The 19813-nt window shown below is 51.8% G+C and overlaps 2 protein-coding genes across 3 annotated transcripts; both read left to right on the top strand.

Annotated features, from left to right (window-relative positions):
• The first annotated feature begins 332 nt into the window (after nt 1–332).
• Nucleotides 333–12394, top strand: SLC44A4 (solute carrier family 44 member 4). 2 transcript variants are annotated; one of them, XM_060615166.2, is made up of 21 exons: nt 333–427; nt 2331–2379; nt 2937–3010; nt 3140–3218; nt 4018–4117; nt 4198–4323; nt 4482–4542; nt 5789–5876; nt 5957–6040; nt 6291–6526; nt 6642–6741; nt 7395–7490; nt 7758–7857; nt 9819–10072; nt 10155–10249; nt 10336–10439; nt 10551–10624; nt 10846–10916; nt 11024–11118; nt 11194–11278; nt 12158–12394. In XM_060615166.2, exons 1-21 carry the CDS (start codon nt 394–396, stop codon nt 12277–12279), a joined length of 2127 nt encoding a protein of 708 aa, XP_060471149.1. In that variant the 5' UTR covers nt 333–393; the 3' UTR covers nt 12280–12394. The 2 variants fall into 2 exon arrangements, with proteins under 2 accessions (XP_060471149.1, XP_060471150.1); XM_060615167.2 differs by lacking the exons at nt 6291–6526; nt 6642–6741.
• A 358-nt stretch (nt 12395–12752) lies between these two features.
• On the top strand, nt 12753–16525 carry NEU1 (neuraminidase 1). Its single transcript, XM_060615168.2, has 6 exons — nt 12753–13002; nt 13451–13643; nt 14363–14625; nt 15137–15319; nt 15452–15674; nt 15777–16525. The coding sequence occupies exons 1-6, from the start codon at nt 12838–12840 to the stop codon at nt 16001–16003; spliced, it is 1254 nt and encodes a 417-aa protein (XP_060471151.1). The 5' UTR covers nt 12753–12837; the 3' UTR covers nt 16004–16525.
• The last annotated feature ends 3288 nt before the right edge of the window (nt 16526–19813 follow it).

Genomic DNA, 19813 nt, shown 5'->3' with positions numbered 1-19813 from the left:
GGAATGTGGGCCCAAGGGACTGAGCAGGATGGACTGGTGTGGACAGCCACCCAAGGGGAGGGGAGGCTTGTGAGAGACCACTGTGGACAGAGTCCAGTCATGGGTGTGAGTGTACCACGAAATAATCTGCAAAAACATGAAGCTTTTTCTTAAAGCGTGCCAGCTCCTTCAAGCCATGGTCCGTGGAGCCCGCGGCAGGCAGCCCCGAGCCCCTGTCGCAGACTTGGCCTTCCAGCCCTCCAGCAGGGCACTGCCCAGGCACGGAGTTGGAAGGAGGAACTAGAATGTGTCAGGACCATAGGCGGAGGTGGGGCTGTGACGTGTGGGAGGGCGGGGCGGGCGGCAGGTGAGCTGCTAGGTCTCCCTGGCTCCAATCACTCTGGAGACTGAGCCATGGGGGGAAAACAGGACGGGGATGAGGCCTATGGTAAGTCTGAGGGCAAGGCTAGGGTAGAGGCCCGGGACCCTCAGAGGGAGGGGAGGCCAGCCTGGGCCTGCTCTAGGGGAATGATGGCTGGGGCTGGCCCCGAGAGGAGCTGAGTGGAGTTCTGGGTCCCTGAAGGGAGGGCCCAGAAAAGAGCTGATGGGAGGAAGTAGAACCAGAGTCCTGCGAAGAGGATTGGGTTTAGGGGCCTGGGGCCTTTGCTGAGGAGACTTTGGGGAGTGAAGCTGGGGTCACCATGAGAAGTTAGATGTGGAATCTGGGTCCCGCAGGGCAGGGCCCTGGGAAGCAAAGCCTGAAGGGAAGGAGGCAGGGTCAGGGGCCTGAGCAGAAGGATGGGGCTCAGGGACTGGGAGGGTCTATGTGCTGCAGAGCTTGTGGTGAGGCCGGGGTCTGGCCCCCATCAGGAGGAATGGGGTCCCTGTGAGGAGGAGGAGTTCCAGCCTGGACTCTGGGGTCTCTGAGGGGAAAAGGTACTAGAGGTCTGCCTGCCAGAGTCTCTGTGAACAGTGACAGCAGGACTGGGGTGTGTTTGGGGGTCCCTATGAGGAGTTAGGGCTATGGATCTCTGTGGAGAAGGGGCCACGGCCTGCCCCTGAGGTCTCTGTTAGGAGGGGGAGCCTTCTCAGGGTATCATGAGAGATCCAGGCAGGGGGTTGAGAGGTTCCTGAGAATGGTAGGGTCTGAGGGGAGAGGAAGTAGAGAGCCTATCTGCAGAATCTCCATAAGGAACAGGGGCTAGGAGCCTGTCCCAGAGACCCCTAAGATTAGGGGTGGGGGGCAGTCTGAGAGGAGAGGAAACTGGGACACAGCCTCTGGGACCCCTGTGAGCAGTAAGGGCTCGGAGCCTGCCTGCAGGGGTCCCTTGGGGTTTGGGGGTCTGAGCTCCTGGTCTGGAGGGGAGGGAACCCCAAGGGAGGGGCCTCCCAGAGGCATAGCTTGAGTTCCTAAGCACGCTAGGGGAAGGAGCAGTAAGGACTCCCCGGTCAACTTCCTGGAGCAGCTTTGGGTCAATCATTGATCTCATATCCGAGAGCCATGGAGGGACAGAGTCCAGAGCAACAGATCCCACCCCTTCCCACACTCTTGCCCAACCCTTCCCTCCTCTGTGCCCACACAGGACCCTAAGCTGCCTGGCCCCAGCTCCTCCCTGTGTGTACTCAGGGAGGACCAGGAACAGGACATGGCCACAATCTCAAACGGCCACAATCTCAACTGCCAGGCTCAGGTGTCACCCTGACCGCTCGTCCAGAGACTGGCAGGAGCCTGGGGATCAGGGTTTACAGGGGCCGTCCATGCCCCGGCCCTGCAGGAGTTAATGCCTTTGGCTCTTTCCCTATGGCCTTGGGCCAGAGGGTGGAGGTAGGGCCTGGGGCAGCTGTGGGGAGGGGCTGTGACCTCCCTGAGGTGCTCTAGACCTGTGCCCACCCTGGACTGGGTACAGGGAGGGGAAAGGGATAAGGATTGGGGCATGAGAGCCACTGAGATGGCTTAACTCAGAGTCCCACATCCCAGCCATAGGGAGACACAAGAGAAAAGGGCCAGGATGGGGACAGAAAGCAAAGGCTATTTCCCTGGCTGCCAGCCTTGAGGTATGAGCTGGAAAGAACCTGTTAAGGCCCCTTTTTCCCCTCCCTCCAAGGCCACCTTGGTAGAATTCATGGTAAGCAGTCAGGCTGCTGACCAGGCCTTGATCCTACCTCTCCTGCTCTCCAGTTTCCTCTCCAGTCAGCCCTGCCCCTGTCCGTCTCCCCGCAAACTCCTGAGGCCCAGGAAGGATCCTGGGCCAGGGTAGGATAATGCTGTAAGGGAGGATGTGGGAGGGACAGGAGATGGGAAGAGACATTCACTCAGGGTCTCACACTGCACTCCTCCCTGTGCCCCTCAGGGAAACCAGCCAAGTATGACCCCTCCTTTCGAGGTCCCATCAAGAACAGGTGAGTTCTGGGCACTGCCCCAACTGGTGGGGGGAGGGGGGAGGAGGTTGGTTTTGCTTTGTATTTGCTGAAATATTGGTAAAAAGCTTATAAAAAAAAAAAAGAAGAAGAAGAAAGAAAGAAGGAAACAAAACTGCCTCAAGAGAATGGGGCCCTTGGGGGGATTCTTGTGTCTGGAGGGGGCACACGGGGGCTTCTGGGGTGCTAGTGATAGTCTTCACCTGGTTTCTTGACCTGGGAGCTGGCTACACAGGCCTTTGCTTTTTGGGAAAATTCATCCAGCTGAGCACTTACAAGTTGTGTACTTTTCTGTGTCATACTTCAGAAGAAAGTTTACTCACCGAGAAAAATGGTATTTTGTTCTTTTGTGGCCCCTGCCCCGACAAATGGAAACAAGTGCTTCTTATTTATTTCCTGATGCCTTGTGAGAGGTTTTCTTAAAGAAATAAAATAAAACGTACCCACCCTCCAACATCCCCCCACTCTCCAGCCCGTGACTCCTCCAGACCATACTCCCCACATCCCCTCTCCAAAAACTTCCCCCACTTCTCTCCCAGGAGCTGTACAGATATCGTCTGCTGTATCCTCTTCCTTCTCTTCATTCTGGGTTACATCGTGGTGGGGATCGTGGGTGAGTTTCCAGCTACGCTGTGCTGGGGCCATGGCTGGGGCAATAACCTGGGGAGGGACCATCCCCATGGCTCCTCCCCGCCCCCGAAAGTCCCTCCCTCCAGTGATTCATCTCTGCATCTGCTTCCAGCTTGGGTGTACGGAGACCCCCGGCAGGTCCTCTACCCCAGGAACTCTACTGGGGCCTACTGCGGGGTGGGGGCCAACAAGTGAGTATGAAGGAAGGAAAAGGGGACACAAAGGAGGAGGTGAGGTGGGTGGTGGGCAGAGAACCCCAACACTCAAGCTCCAGAGCCTTCCTCTGCTGCCCACCCCCCACCACCCTTCCTGAATCTCACCACTCTAGGCCATGTTGAGCAGCCTCCAATCCTGGGCACCTGGCTTCTGATTTCCGCCCCCCCAAAGTAGGAGGCGGAGTCATGGTTAAGTGCATGGATTTTCAAGTTCAGAGTTTGGTATTTGAATCCCCAACCAGGCTAATAAGTTCTGGTTGTATGGCCTTGGGCAAGGTACTCAACTTCTCTGAGCTTTGATTTCCTCATCTGAAACACAAGGGTGATCCCCCAAGCGATGCCATCAGTTCCTCATGCAGGAAACTTTCAGTAAATAATAAAACCTGAGCAGTTACAGTGTGTGCTATGTTCCAGGCAGCGTACTTTGCCCACACAAACTCATTTAATCCCTATGAAGTAGGTACTATCATCTTACACCTGATGGAATTGAGGCAGTGGGCAGTTAAATGACTTGCTCAAGGTCATAAACCTCTTAATCATTTGTTAGCAATTTCGATGTTCCATTAACTCTGGGAAATCTTCTGGGTGGCCCCTGTATCTCCCTAGCCTGAGCTTCCTAAGGGCAGGAGCTCCGTGGTGTGTCTCATGGTATGGACCTGCCCCACCCCGCCCCCCCGGCTGGGCCCACTGTACTCTTGAGACACAGCCCTGGCAGTCCTCCCCTCTCCGCACACCTGACCAGGCCCTGATGCCCACACTTCCTTCCCTCCTGCAGAGATAAACCGTATCTTCTCTACTTCAACATCTTCAGCTGCGTCCTGACCACCAACATCATCACGGTGGCTGAGAACGGCCTGCAGTGTCCCACACCCCAGGTCAGAGCCTGGGACCTGCCTCTGCCCAGATCTCCCCCAGGGTCTGGGTACCAGCCCCTCAGCATGCTCTCTGCCCCCAGGTATGCGTGTCCTCCTGCCCAGAGGTCGCATGGACCGTGGAAGTAAACCAGTTCTCACAGAAGGTTGGGGAGGTCTTCTACACTGCAAACAGGAACTTTTGTCTGCCAGGGGTGCCCTGGGACATGGTGAGAGCTGCCTCCAATGTCATCGCTGTGGTCAAGGGGGAGCACATGGGTGGGGGTGAGGAGGAGTTGGGTAGGTGATTACGGTGGTGGTGGTGATGAGGGAGCTCACTCCTTCATCCTGCTCTGTGTGTGTCTGTATGTCCTCCCCCCACCCCCAGCCAGTGATCCAAAGCCTGCAACAAGAGCTCTGCCCCAGTTTCCTCCTCCCTTCCGCTCCAGGTGAGAAGCTGTGCTCCTTCCTCAGGCATCCTCTAGTCCTATGATTTTATTGCTCAGGTGAGGAGGGCAGACCCAGAGAGAGCCAAGTCATACAGCTTGCGTGACAGAATTGGAATCAGCACCAGGTCTTGATCTTCCTGTGCAGCAGGACCCTACAGACAGACCCTGTGTCTGTTGTGCACCAGGCACCCAGATAGACGCAGGGCAGATGAAACTGCTCCCAGCTTGAGCTACGTTTTAGGTACAGAGATCAGAGGTGTTCACAAAGACACTGCCCGAGAATCAGAAATAGACCGGATGTCCATTCAAACGTACAAGCAAACGTGGCCAGGTGGTGGGATCACAGTCAACTTTTTCATTCTTCCTATATGTTCTTTTTTCCAATAGTACATGTTATTTTTTAAGAGAAAAAACTTTAATTATAACATGAGAAAAGATATCTGATTCTCAATATAGATGCTATAAAAAGTATCTCAAATGAATGCTCCAAATCATATCTGGATTCCAGCACTTTCCAGCTGTATGGTCTTGGGCCAATTACGTATCCTCTCTGAGCTTTGTTTCCTCATCTTAAGAATGTAAATGTCAAAGCCAGCCTGCCGGCCAAAGTCATTGTGAGGATGGAGATACATGCCTCTGTAGGCACATGATACATGCATCAGGAGATGGGGAAGGGGTCAGAAGGTTTCCTGGAAGAGGTGAGATGGAAGGGATTTCTGGAGGGAGAACATTCAGAGAGAGGAGCAGGGAGAGCAGAAGCACAGAGCTGAGGGGAAACTGGGCTGAGCTCAGCCGGTGGGGGCCTTGAAGCCTGGCCAGGGAGCATGGGCACTCCTGGGCAGAGCTCCTAGAAGTGTCTGAGCAGCAGAATGACCTAGAGCCCTGTAATGGTGAGGCATGGTCTCCCTAGCACCCACGTAGAGGGTGGGTGGAAGGGTGGCAAGGTTGGGGTGGAGTGTAAGAGTTAGGCCAGAGGAAATTAGGGTCTGAACCCAGCAGCGGCAAGGAGGTGGGGGAAGGGGGTATTCAGAGACAGAGAAGGAAGCCTGGACTGGGCTCCCTGGGGCATGAGCTCTCTTTTGGCTGGGGAGTCAAGAGCAGCTGGAGGGAGGGTGAGAGTGGGGAGCAGCAAAGCCCACCTCTCCTCCCTTCCCTAAGCCCACTAGGGGGCTGGGTGGAGACCAGAGGCTTTCAAAGGCAAAGCTCTGGGCCCTCCCACCCAGGAGCCCCGGCTCTCTCCCTCCAGCTCTGGGGCGTTGCCTTCCACTGTTGAACAGTACTCCACCTGAACTCCCAGGGATTTCCAGTAACACCTCCATCTCCCAGGGAATCAGGTGGGCATCCTCCTGCCCCCACATCTCTGTCCTACACCCCTCCCGCACACAACCCCTCTGACTCTGTCTCTCCCCAACAGTGGTCTTCTTGACAGCCTCAATGCCCGTGACATCAGTGTTAAGATCTTTGAAGATTTTGCCCAATCCTGGTATTGGATTCTTGTGTGAGTCACCGATTCCGCTGCTCACTCCTTCCCTTCTGCCCTCCCCGATCCTCTGTCCCCGACCCTAATGTCTGAAACAGAAACTTTGGACAGGGGCGAAGGAGCCGGGGCCCCTGTCCCCAAACCCACCAAGATTTATAAGAGATAGGGGGACTAACCTCTGGGGACATTGGGCATGTGAGGCATTTGGGGGCCTCTGAAGGGGAGAAGATTTGAGGTCTGACCCTCAACTACCTCACCCTGCCTCCAGTGCCCTAGGTGTGGCTCTGGTCCTGAGCCTGCTGTTTATCCTGCTTCTTCGCCTGGTGGCCGGGCCCCTGGTGCTGGTGCTGATCCTCGGGGTGCTGGGCGTGCTGGCATATGGCATCTACCACTGCTGGATGGAGTACCGAGTGCTGCGGGACAAGGGCGCCTCCATCACTCAGCAGGGCATCACCACCAACCTCAGCGCCTACCGCAATGTCCAGGAGACCTGGCTGGTGGCCTGTGAGTGCCCTGCCCACCTCTGGACTTCCAGCCACCTGAGGGCTGCCCCAGGCCATGCTGAGCCCTGGGCCTGACGGAGGCCCCTCTGCCCCCTCTGCCCCCTCTCCGCCCTCAGTGATCGTGCTGGCTGTGCTTGAAGGCATCCTGCTGCTAATGCTCATCTTCCTGCGGCAGCGGATTCGCATCGCCATCGCCCTCCTGAAGGAGGCCAGCAAGTCAGGGCCTGTCTGGGAGGGAGATGGGGCAGAGGACGGGGGGTGCAGGCATGGAACGGCAATTCTGGGAAGGTGGCAGGGAGCCCTGGAGGGGAAGGGCAGAATTATGCAGTGGTTAACACTGCCGTTTGACTCCGTTTTTCTGAGACTCGGTTTGCCCATCTATAAAATGGGGGTAATAATAGTTCTTACTTTGTAGGGTTATCATGAGGATTAAGTGAGTTAGTGTCTTGTCAGGTTCCCAGAACGTGAAGCAGACCCTCCATTAGGAGGATTGAGTGTTAGCTGCGGTGGTGGTGGTTGCGGTTGATGGGCTGGAGCCCAGCAGGAGCCCAGACACACGGAGGAGAAGTAGCAGCTTTTTCCCAACTAGGACCATCAAGAGACCATACTTTGAGGACCCTGTTCCCTTACTCTCCCAGAAGCTGCCCAGATGGCTTCTCTGTGATTCTAATTTCCTCCAAGGGTCCCTAGCGCCTGATTCATTCAATTCAGTTTGTTCAATTAGCACCTCCTATGTGCCCAGCCTGGGGGGACAGAGCAGACCCTGGCAAGGACAGAGGTGGGGACCTTGCCAGGGTCAGCCCCATGAGAAGCTGGGTGGGGGCTGGGGACCGGGGCCATGCTGGTAGACTATTCTTACCTTCCTACAGGGCTGTGGGGCACATGATGTCTACCATGTTCTACCCGCTGGTCACCTTTGTCCTCCTGCTCATCTGCATTGTCTACTGGGCCATGACCGCCCTGTATCCTTTGTTCACATGGCCAGGTCCTCCTGGGGGGAGGGGAGGGGCAATACTCACCTATAAAATGCCTTAGTGCAATTGGAAGAAGGTGCCCCTTCCCCTGGGCAGACACAGGCCTGCCCCTGGACAGAGTTGAAGGAGTGAGCCCAGGCTGAATTCCAATCCTTTGTGCAGTGAACGACCTGCACAAGTACCTGGGAATGGGTCTCTGAGGAGGAGACCTGTAGAGACCGCCATGTGACTATGCTTTCCTTGACTCCCCTCTGGGTACCTGGCCACATCGGGGCAACCCCAATATGTCCTCTGGGCACCCAACGCCAGTTTGCCCAGCTGCGAGAAAGTGCAAATGAATACATCATGCAACCCCATGGTGAGGGGACTTAGGGTGGACATGGAGGCATCCATGGGGGTGAAGTGACCTTAGGGGCCAACTGCTCCAAATCCCTCATTGTGCAGCAGAGACTGAGGACCAGAGAGAAAAAGGAGTTCACTCAAGGTCACACAACAGGTCCCCAGCAGAGCCAGAAAGGGAGCCAGCACTGGACTCCAGATCCAGTACTCCTGCCGAGCTACCTCCTTATTCAGAGAAGGAAACTGAGGCTGGAAGAGAAGGCATACTGGCCCTGGGAAAGCTGGCTACCAGCACTTCCCACTCCTCCCCTGGACTTGCCTCTGCCAGGAGGACATTAGCTACTCAGTCTCCAGTCTCAGTCCATTCATCTGTAAAATGGAGATAATCCTAATATCTGTCCTCAGGGGAGCTGAGAAGATTAAACAACATTGGGCACATAAAGTGCTTTGAACAATGTCTGGCACCTGATAAGAGCTGACAGTTGTAGATGCGTTTTTGTTTAGTTGTTTTTGTTTTAGATAGGGTTCAAGCCCAGCACGGGGCCCAGTGCAACACTTGAACTCATGACCCTGAGATCAAGAGTGTGACACTTAACCGACAGAGACACCCAGGTGCTCCAGTTTTGCTTAGTCTTTTGAAGTCTTTCTCCCTGGGAACATGGCGGCACCCTAGGCAAGAGGCGGGTGGGACTCGGCCTTCCCCACACTCCCTGCAGGCTCTCAGAAAGTGGCACTGAACTGCCCGCAATCTGCTGTCCTCAGAGCTTTCATGTGGCCAACTCATCTGAGCTGGGACGCACAGGCATCAGCTCACTCTATAAAAGGGGAGGGAGACTGGTTTACATTAGGGAGGACCCACCATGTGCCAGGCACTAGGTATGCAAAGCTGCAAATGACCTGGTTCTTGCTTTCGACTTGCTCAGGATCTAGCAGCAGAGACTGACACAAAGCCACACGAAGGGCAAAGTAGTTTATTTTCTTATAAAATTTCAAACATACACTGAGCAATTTCAGCAATTATCAAGATTTTTGTCACATTTGCTGGACAGGGTGGTTTTTAAATTTCAGTTTCTTACTTTTTATCATGGAAATTTTCAAACACACACAAACCCTCAACTTCCCACTGTCCTGTTTCATCCATTCCTCCCCACCCCTGCAATTCTTTTTTTCTGGAGTTTTTAAAGGTAAATTCTGGACATGAGCGCCAATTCACTTGTAGACACATCAGGATGGATCTCCACAGATAAGGACTCTTTTTTTTTTTTAATGTTTTTATTTATTTTTGACACAGAGAGAGAGAGACAGAGCATGAGTGGGGGAGGGGCAGAGAGAGAGAGGGAGACACAGAATTTGAAGCAGGCTCCAGGCTCCGAGCTGTCAGCACAGAGCCTGATGCGCTGCTTGAACTCACGGACCACAAGATCATGACCTGAGCAGGAGTTGGACTGAGCCACCCAGGCACCCCGGGGTTTTTTTTTTTTTTTTTTTTTTTAAAGTAATCTCTACCCCCCAATGTGAGGCTTGACCCTAAGATCAAAAGTCACATGCTCTACTGACTGAGCCCACCAGGTGCCGCAACAGATAAGGATTTTTAAAAAGCATAACGACTATACCACTATCATACCCAACAAGGTTAGCAATGATTCCTTAATACCAGCTAATACCCAGTCTGTTCATTTTCGCTAGAAAGCATTCAGTGGAAGTTGCAGAGGCTATTTTAGAGGGGATTGCTGATTGGGTGCCAAGGTGCTGGTCACACTGCCTTCACGCCATTAAGGCTCAGCCCACGAGGCCTGGATGCTCTTGTGTCCATATGGAGACTGAGGGAAAACTAATTACTCTCACATGATAGGCAGTCTGAACCCAACTTGAACCTGGAGAAGAATCTTCTGGAAGGAAATGGCTTCCCCAATTCAGGGAGGCTGCTACTCTGGGAGTGGCAGGAGTTGGCTGGGAATGACTCTACTCTGTCACCCCCAGGCCCAACCCGTGAACTCCTCATGCCCAGGACTGATGTGCATCTTCCAGAGCTACTCATCCACGGGTCTGGTCCAGCGTTCTCTCTTCAACTTGCAAATCTATGGGGTCCTTGGGCTATTCTGGACCCTCAACTGGGTACTGGCCCTGGGCCAGTGTGTCCTGGCTGGGGCTTTTGCCTCCTTCTACTGGGCCTTGGACAAGCGTCGGGACATCCCCACCTTCCCCCTGATCTCTGCCTTCATCCGCACACTCCGGTAAGCCTGGGGCAGGGAGCTGGGAATTGTGAGCATGGGAGTCCAGGGGTCCTGGAGCTGCCTCTACTTAACCCCTCTGCAGATACCACACTGGGTCGCTAGCCTTTGGAGCCCTCATCCTGACCCTTGTGCAGATAGCCCGGGTCGTTTTGGAGTACATTGACAACAAACTGAGAGGTGAGCAGCTAGCCCCTTGGGGAGCGGCTGTCAGGGGCCAGTGACCAAACATAAGTCGTCCCCCCCCCGCTCCCCTTTACTCCCAGGAGCCCAGAACCCTGTGGCCCGCTGCATCATGTGCTGCTTTAAGTGCTGCCTCTGGTGCCTGGAGAAGTTTATCAAGTTCCTAAACCGCAATGCCTACATCATGGTAAGCCCTCCTACACAAGCAGCCCCTTGCTCTGGGGTCCCTTGGCCCAGGCCCCTGCCCTGGCCCAGGTAAGCTGTGCACAGGTAACTCTGATCTTTCGACCTCACTCAGATTGCCATCTACGGGAAGAATTTCTGTGTCTCAGCCAAAAATGCCTTCATGCTGCTCATGCGGAACATTGTCAGGTCAGGTTGTCCCCCACCCCCATGATCTCCCACCCAAGGCCGGGTTCCTGGGCATGCTGTGCTCAGAGGGCCTCGAGCTTGGTTTAATGTTCTGCTGCCTCCATCCATCTTCAAATGTGACCAATTTTCGTTTTACATCTGACACAGCAACTTATATAGCCAGTCCCATTTCTAACTCTGCCAGTCCCCTCATGCCCGACCCACCCCAACTTGCCATACAGGGTGGTCGTTCTGGACAAAGTTACAGACTTGCTGCTGTTCTTTGGGAAGCTGCTGGTGGTTGGAGGTGTTGGTAAGAACCAGGGCTGGGAGTTACAGGCACAAAGGGCAGGGGCACAGGGCAGCCAAACAGGTGACCTCAGAGAAGGGATGACACTGACCTCCAGACCTCTCCCACAGGGGTCCTGTCCTTCTTTTTTTTCACCGGTCGAATCCAGGGGCTGGGCACAAATTTTGAGAGCCCCTCCCTCAACTATTACTGGCTGCCCATCATGGTGAGTGATTCCCTGGCTCTGCCTTGCGGTCCAGCAACCCCCCAAAGGAAGTCTAACACGTCCTGTATCTTCCAGGTCTCCATCCTGGGAGCCTACGTCATCGCCAACGGCTTCTTCAGTGTTTTTGGCATGTGTGTGGACACACTCTTTCTCTGTTTCTGTAAGTAGACACCCTCTACCAGTTCTCCCAAATTTCAAGGTGCCAGATTATTTAGGGTTTTTTGGAGACCTGGTGCTTTTAGAAACAGCAATTTTGCTAGTTAACAACAACTTTGCTAGTTTGCTAATTGGCAGGGTCCCCCAAGAAAGAACATTTCAGGGGAGAGGACTCTGGTACCCTTCCCTAACTAGAAGTTAGTCACAAAAGACTTCCCAGCAGATGGCTGTAGTGAGTGGGGATTTTCTTACCCTCCTACATACAGTTGACCATTGAGCAACACAGGTTTGGACTCCACAGATCAACTTAAGTGTGGATTCTTTTTGATAAATACCGTACAATACTGTAAATGTATTTTCTCTTTCTTAGGATTTTCTTAACATTTTTTCCCTAGGTTATTTTATTGTAAGAATACAATACACAGTGTATATAACATACAACATATGTCTTGTCTGTTTATATTATCAGTCCAACTTTGGATCAACAGTAGGCTATTAAATTTGGGGAATCAAAAGTCATAGGTGGATTGTTGACTGCACTGAGGTCAGCGCCCCTTAGCCCATGTGTCGCTCAAGGGTCAACTCTACATTCAAGATTTAGTACCCACTCCAATCTGTAATACCCGATTGACATGCATTTTGTTGTTGTTGTTGTTGTTGTTGTTGTTGTTAGCGTTACCACGCTATGAAATATTATTGATCACACTTTACCGATGAGAAACAAATTATATAACCTACCCAGTAGGTTACAAAACCTGACCCGAAAAGAACAGCCCGTGGCGTTGCAGCCTAAAACCAGGCAGCTTGTCTCGTCTTCCCTGATTTTCCCGGGGAGTGGGGTGGCCCCAGAGGGTCCGCTCTAACGGTCTGTGTTGCGGCTCAGTGGAAGACCTGGAGAGGAATGACGGCTCCCTGAACAAGCCGTACTACATGCCCACAGCCCTTCTGAAGATTCTAGGCAAGAAGAACGAAGCGCTCCCGGGGGACAAGAAGAGGAAGAAATGAAAGATGCGGCCCTGATTCAGGGCTGCACCCCTCCTGTACAGCCTCCCAGCCTCACCCCTCCTTCCAGATCTCGATTTTGTAGTTTAAAAAAATTTATTAAAGGTTGATATTTTGTTTTCTCAAAAAGTCTGAGACTTTCATTCCCTCCATGACATGCAGTCCTTTTTTTGGTCGCTTTTTTTTTTCGCCACTAGCCCTTTAAAATAGGCTCCGCCCCCATGACGCTCCCCGGTGCCACGGCCAATCAAAAGGTTCCTGCGGAATGATGCCAGCCTCTTCTTCATCCCAGCCAATAAGCTGGGATGAAGTCCAGGTCACAGGCTCTGGGGCTTCAGAAAGAGCCAATTGGAGGGTCCAGCTCCAAGGCGCTAAAAGGTCATGTGGGGAGTCAGAGAGAGGAGTCAGCCAATTAGAGTCGCGGAAGTGCGGCAGGTGGCTCGACTCGGGACGGGTGGGGGTGGTGGGGAGGGAATAGCTAGCATTTAAAGGGCCCGGTCAGCTGACAGACGCCAGCCCGCGTCTAACCCAGGGGGCTTGGGTCTGGCTGCCCGGGGAGAGATGATGGCGGATCGAGCCGGACAAGTGCTCCTGGGCAGACCCGGGGACCCGCGGATGCCGGGGTTCTGGGGAGGCTGTAGAGTTCAGGTATTGGCCACGATCATCTTCCTGCTGCTTTTGTCTCTGGCAGAATCTGGCGCTAGGGCAAAGAATGACTTCAGCCTGGTGAGTCTCCCCTCGTATATCCCCATCCCCGACCCACGCGGGTGGTCTGTATCCAGCGTCCCCCGGGACGCGGGCTGCTGAGATCCCTCTCCTCCGAGGGACTCTCCCGCCGCTCTCGGACCCCGTTTCCTCCATCCATTCCCAACCCCTCTTCCTCAACGGGTCCTTGTCCTCTTGCCCTCTGAGTCTCCTCTTCATTCCAGCTCCTTCTCCACCTCCAACCTCCCAGAAGGTTCCTTCTCCCCTCAGAGCCCTTCCCCCGCTCCGAGCCCCCAGCTTTGTTCCAAACTGTCCTCAGGTTCCCCTTCCTTATTCTAGGACACACACCCCCTCCCACTCTGATTCCCAGCACCCCGTCTTTCCCAGGGACACTCGACTCGGAGCCACTATTCAACCGTCCTAAAACCTGAAGTCAAATTTGTATTGATCCTTCCTCCTCCCTTCGCAGGTTCAGCCGCTGGTGACCATGGAGCAGCTGCTGTGGGTAAGCGGGAGGCAGATCGGTTCTGTGCACACCTTCCGAATTCCGCTCATCACAACCACTCCTCAGGGCACTCTCCTTGCCTTTGCTGAGGCCAGAAAAATGTCCACATCGGATGAGGGGGCCAAGTTCATTGCTCTTCGTAGGTCCTTGGACCAAGGTATAAAGATTCCTGAGTGGCAAGTGCTGGTGTTAGGCTGGATGGGTGGGGAGACTGACCTGCCCAAGGGCTCTTGACATAGGACCTCTGGGAAGGCTCGAGGCCTGAGTCCCTGAGGGGACTTAAGGAGGGAAGCAGTACAGAGCAGTGATCTGGAAATTGTAATCACCTAGGGTTGAACATTCAAAATTTATTGAGCACCTGCTATATACAGAAACTGTTCTAGGTTGTGTGAGTATGGCTGTGAACAAAGTAGACCAAAAATCCCTGTCCTCGTGGGGCTTATATTGTCTGTGGGGAGACCGACAATAAGCATAATAAATAGGCAAGTTTATTTTTTGTATTGGAAAGGGATAAATATAATGGAGAGAAATAAAACAAGATGTTGCAGATTGGTTGCAATTTTAAATAGGTGACTTTTGAGTAAAGAAGGTGAGAGTAACCCTGAGGAAGAGTGTACCAGGCAGATGTCACAAGCCTGTGGCTTTTCTCCAGGAGAAAACTATTTGAGGAATGAGAAGGAGCTTGTGGGATAGGATGGAGTGAGCAAGGGTAGAATAGATAAGGTCAGACACGTAAGGCGGGGGTGGGGGAGGCAGGTTTTTAGGGCTCTGGGGCCATTCTAAGGCCTTAGAGCCCTAGCAAGAGGTGGAAATTAACAGGGAGAGGTAGAAAAGGCTTCGAGTGCTCACCCTGGATTTCTTCTCTTTTTTCTTTAGGCAGCACATGGTCTCCTACAGCCTTCATTGTAGATGATGGGGACACCCCGGATGGGCTGAACCTGGGGGCAGTGGTGAACGATATGGAGACAGGAGTGGTGTTTCTTTTCTATTCCCTCTGTGCTCACAAGGCTGGCTGCCAGGTGGCCTCCACTATGTTGGTGTGGAGCAAAGATGATGGTGTTTCCTGGAGCCCTCCCCGGAACCTCTCCTTGGATATTGGCACCGAGATGTTTGCCCCCGGACCAGGCTCAGGCATTCAGGTCTCTATCCTGAGATGGGTGGAGGGGGCTGCCTTTTGGAGAGTCTGGAAGATGCCCCCAGTTAGACTTTTTCCCAGGGAGAAGGACTTATGAAGTCAGATTTTCTCTTAGATGGGATTCCTTGGAAGAAAGGGGCATCCTGGGAGGAACCCCCTCCTGAGGAAAGATAGAATTTTGCCATTGTCTTCCCATTTGGGGGTTGTACACAGCTTGGTGAGTGAGCACACCAAGCATGGGTTTAAGCTCCCATACACCTCTGTGGCTGGACCCCCTTGTTTGATGCACAACCTATCTGGTGTATACCCTAGATGTCCTAAAGGAGCTTATTCTGCAAGAGTTTCTTAATTCAGGCAGTGGATACTTATGGGATCCTCCTGGGACCCTCAGTACCAAGGACAGAATTGAAGAGGACCAGATGTATTCTCACACTTAGGAGGTGATGGGTTCTCCTTCTCTACCTGTGAGCCTCTACAGTGTCTCCCTCAGTGACATCCAGCTTCCTTTCCCACAGAAACAGCGGGAGCCGCAGAAGGGCCGCCTCATCGTGTGTGGCCATGGGACACTGGAGCGGGATGGGGTCTTCTGCCTCCTCAGTGATGATCACGGTGCCACCTGGCGCTATGGCAGTGGGGTCAGCGGCATCCCCTATGGCCAGCCCAAGCGGGAAAACGATTTCAACCCTGATGAGTGCCAGGTCAGGAGTCCATGGGCTATTCCCCACCCACTCCACAGGCCCTGCCCTCCAGAGCACCATTTCACTCACAGACCCAGGATTTGCCCTGCCCCCTTCCTTGGGTCTTCCTGAAGCCATTTTCCCTCTCTTCAGCCCTATGAGCTCCCAGATGGCTCAGTCGTCATCAACGCCCGGAACCAGAACAACTACCACTGCCATTGCCGAATTGTCCTCCGCAGCTACGATGCCTGTGATACCATACGGCCTCGCGATGTGACCTTCGACCCTGAGCTTGTGGACCCTGTGGTAGCTGCAGGAGCTGTAGCCACCAGCTCCGGCATTGTCTTCTTCTCCAATCCAGCCCATCCAGAGTTCCGTGAGTGTCTGTTGGGGGCGGGGGGTCGTCAGGGGAGCCCCTTTTATCTAGAGAGGGTGTGGCCACAGACCCTCCTTTTTCTGACTCTGCTGCCCTCCCCAGGAGTGAACCTGACCCTGCGTTGGAGTTTCAGCAATGGTACATCATGGCGGAAAGAGACAGTCCAGCTGTGGCCAGGCCCCAGTGGCTACTCCTCACTGGCAGCCCTGGAGGGCAACGTAGGCGGGAAGGACCAGGCCCCCCAGCTCTACGTCCTGTATGAGAAAGGCCGGAATCAGTACACCGAGAGTATCTCCCTGGCCAAAGTCAGCGTGTATGGGACACTCTGAGCTGTACACCTGCCACCAGAGTAGAAGGCCCTGGACTCAGCCTTCAGAACCATGGGCCCGTAGCGGGTCTGCTAGAGGTGCCTAAAAGACAGTTCCACCTGCCTGTAGACTGTAGCCTTTTGCAAAATCGATTTCTCTTTGACAGGGAAGTCACTCTTTTAGGACTACAAGCCTGGCTTGTTCCATACAGGGTGTCCTGCCCTCACTTAGGAGCACATCCCTTCCACATCATTGCTGGCTCTGGCCCCCTACCCCCTTTTGCCTTCCTAGGGCAGTGATTGGTCCTTTTTTTAGGCGGGGTTAGGTAGGCCTGTGGAATTGAATATATTTGGACTCAGGGAATTGGGGAAGGCTGAGCTTCCTCTTTAGGGTAAGATACTGGCTATGGAGCAGGTTGGTGAAAGTACTGTAAGGGCAATATTTGGATTCAGGGTAAAGAACTAGGTGCGCCACCCACCTAGACTATTTATAAATTGAACTATTTGTAAACTTAACGTTTTTAATGAAGGAGAGTGAGCACTTGTAATGTCTCTGTGGTTCTGTCCATGCAGATGCGTGTTCTTCACGTACACTTGTAAGAGGCTGGGAATGAGCTCTGTGGAAGAAGCTGCTGTTGCCCATGAAAGTCGCAGCACTTTGGCGGTTAAATCCTCTTTTCCCTTTCACATCTTCCTCATCACAGAAAAACAGATTCATCTTCATAGGTGTCATGAGGAGTAGCAGGGGGAGCCCCATGAGATATTAAGCAATCTGCTCTGTTTTATATCTGAGATGGAGTGGGATACTGTCTTCCATCAAGCCAGGGGCAGGTGTGTGAAATGCAGATGGAAAGCCTTTCCCAGGCCAGCCCAGCCCAGCAGAGAAATAAGCATTGTGACAATTTACCTGAGAAAATAGCACCATCCTAAGGCAGATGCTATTGAACACATGAGTGGAAGAGCCATGCCTTTACTCCATGTGGAAAGAAAATACAATGCCTACATAAGCTTTGGTGGTCTGAATCTCAAAGACTCAGGGGGCGCTGGGTGGGTCAATTGGTTAAGCATCCTGACTCTTGGTTTCAGCTCAGGTCATGATCTCACGGTTCATGAGTTCAAGCCCCACATTGGGCTCTGTGCTGACAATGTGGAGCCTGCCTGGGATTCTTCTCTCCTCTCTCTGTTTCCTTTCCTTTCCTGCTCATGTTCTCTCTCTCTCTCTCAAAAAAAAAAAAAAAAAAAAAAAAAAATCTCCCTTTTCCTCTACCCCTCCCCCCGCTCCCTCAATAAAAATTTTAAAAAATGAGGGGCGTCTGGGTGGCTCAGTCGGTTAAGCGTCCGACTTCGGCTCAGGTCACGATCTCGCGGTATGTGAGTTTGAGCCCCGCGTCGGGCTCTGTGCTGACTGCTCAGAGCCTGGAGCCTGTTTCAGATTCTGTGTCTCCCTCTCTCTCTGACCCTCCCCCGTTCATGCTCTGTCTCTCTTTGTCTCAAAAATAAATAAATGTTAAAAAAAAAAATTTTTTTTTTTTAAATTTTTAAAAAATGAAAGAATGTCAAAGACTGAGGAATAAGGGTCACATTGACATACAGTTGCAGTTTATTTTACTTTCAACTTCCTTCTCTAAGAAATGTTAGGATAATTCATTCCATCAGAAAAAGTGAAAAAATGGAATAATCTCACTGTATATGAGGATATGGTGTAATTTAATTTTGTTATATTTTATCCAGAATTTGTGGTCAATAATGTAATACTTTAATTTTTTGACTTACAGACATTTGTGAAAACAAAGGTAGAGAAAATGGGTTAATGAACCCCGTGTACACCCTATGTATCCAACGTTTGCTTCTTATTTTTTCTTTTTCACTTTGATTTTTTTTTTTTTTTTGAGCGAGAGAGAGAGAGAGAGAGGTAGAGAGAAAAATCCCAAGCCAGCTTTGCACTGTTAACACCGAGCCTGACACAGAGCTTGATTCCACAAACTGTGAGATCATGACCTGAGCCAAAACCAAGAGTTAAATGCTTAACCAATTGAGCCACCCAGGCACCCCTCTTTGTTGAAATACTTTGAAGCAAATATCAGACCTTGTGACATTCATCCCTACCTTTTTTCCTTTTTTTTTTTTTTTTTTTCTTTTTAAGAGCGAAAGTTCATGCAAAAGAGCAGGGGAGAGGGGCAGAGGGAGAGACAGAATCTTAAGCAGGCTCCACATTCAGCAAGGAGCCCAACAAGGATCCCACGACCTTGAAATATAAGCAGAGCTGAAATCGAGTCAAACACTCAATAAACTGAGCCACCCAGGTGCCTCCACCCTTACATTCTTGAGTGTGTATCTCACCCTTTAAAATGGAACATTTTATTATGTAACCATAATGCCATTGCACACCCATAACTAACTCTGGTATTATCTAATACCCAGTCAACGTGCAAATTTCATCAAATGTCTCAATGTCTTATTTATAGTTGATTTGTTCAAATCAGGATCCAGGGGTGCCTGGGTGGCTCAGTCAGTTGAGCAGCTGATTTCAGCTCAGGTCATGATCTCACAGTTTGTGAGTTCCAGTCCCGCATAGGGCTCTATGCTGACAGTTTGGAGCCTGGAGCCTGCTTTGGGTTCTGTGTCTCCCTCTGTCTCTGCCCCTCACCTGCTTGTTCTCTCTCAAAAAATAAAATAAATAAAATAAAATAAAATAAAATAAAATAAAATAAATCAGGATCCAAAAAACCTACGTATTTCCTTTTTTTTTTTTTTAAGTTTATTTATTTATGTTTAGGAGCGAGAGAGGCTCTTCATTGCCAGTGCAGAGTCGGATGCGGGGCTCAACCCACAAACCATGAGATCATGAGCTGAAATCGAGAATTGGATGCTTAACCGACTGAGCCACTCAGGCACCCTGAAACCCTGTACATTTTATTTTGATGTGTCTTAAACCTAGGTTGATCAATAGTCCCACCTCTCCTCTTTGTTTTTCTTGATAACACCTATGCAGAAATAAAGGCATTCGTCCTATAGAACGTTCCACTCTGATTTGTCAGCTTCCTCAGAGTGTCATTTAACTCCTTCGTCTTTCACATTTCCAATGATCAAACCTGAAGATTTGGCTTCCCATTCCATCTGGGGAGGGGGGGTGGTCAGTGGGACAAGATCCTTCACAGGTGCTGTGTGCTTCCTGTTCCGAGTCCTGGGGGTTGGGGGGCAAGTACTGTCTGCCCCTCCCTCTCGGAGTAAAGCTGAGATTGAGCAGTGGGTTCAGATGGCCACAGCCTGACCCCTCCTTTATAAGTTTCCCCCAACAACCTTCCAACTGTCAATTTCATTCACAGGTGGGTTTTGCCTGAATCAATTATTTTGAGGGGTTGTGAAATGTTGATTTTTAAATTCTATTATTTCTACCCCATTTATTACCTGGAATTCTTCGGTAAAAAAAAGAGCTGTCCCTCATCAAGGCTGTTGGATTACCCTGAAGCATGGTTTGTAGGGAAAGGCAGGGTAAATGCTTAATTTCCCCCTTTCCCTTGCCAGTTGTGAGTAAGCTGATGTAATACTTTGACTTGGCCAGTAAATCACACTGTTACCACACAGGAGACAGAGAGGAAGACTCTCTGGCTGGCAGGCGGAAGCAGGGGGATATATGAGGGAAGAAAGAAAAGAGAACCCTGGGCAGCTTGGTTGTAGGGCTCTGCTTTTCTTTTCTTTCTTTTCTTTTTTTTTTTTTTAAGTTTATTTTTATTTTTGAGGGAGAGGGAAACAGAGTGTGAGCAAGGGAGGGGCAGTGAGAGAGGGAGACACAGAATCCGAAGCAGTCTTCAGTCTCTGAGCTGTCAGCACA

Source organism: Panthera onca, chromosome B2, assembly GCF_046562875.1.
Source record: "Panthera onca isolate mPanOnc1 chromosome B2, mPanOnc1 haplotype 2, whole genome shotgun sequence".
NCBI classification, from domain to species: domain Eukaryota; kingdom Metazoa; phylum Chordata; class Mammalia; order Carnivora; family Felidae; genus Panthera; species Panthera onca.
This window is presented reverse-complemented; position numbering and strand designations above follow the sequence as displayed.

Bases quoted from the DNA above. Each gene is read 5' to 3' on its own strand.
- SLC44A4 (XM_060615166.2), top strand. From the start codon at position 394: ATGGGGGGAAAACAGGACGGGGATGAGGCCTATG. The intron at 428-2,330 runs GTAAGTCTGAGG...TGTGCCCCTCAG, and splicing joins GGACGGGGATGAGGCCTATG to GGAAACCAGCCAAGTATGAC. The intron at 6,527-6,641 runs GTGAGTGCCCTG...CTCCGCCCTCAG, and splicing joins GGAGACCTGGCTGGTGGCCT to TGATCGTGCTGGCTGTGCTT.
- NEU1 (XM_060615168.2), top strand. From the start codon at position 12,838: ATGATGGCGGATCGAGCCGGACAAGTGCTCCTGGGCAGACCCGGGGAC. The intron at 14,626-15,136 runs GTCTCTATCCTG...CCTTTCCCACAG, and splicing joins GACCAGGCTCAGGCATTCAG to AAACAGCGGGAGCCGCAGAA. The intron at 15,675-15,776 runs GTGAGTGTCTGT...TGCCCTCCCCAG, and splicing joins TCCAGCCCATCCAGAGTTCC to GAGTGAACCTGACCCTGCGT.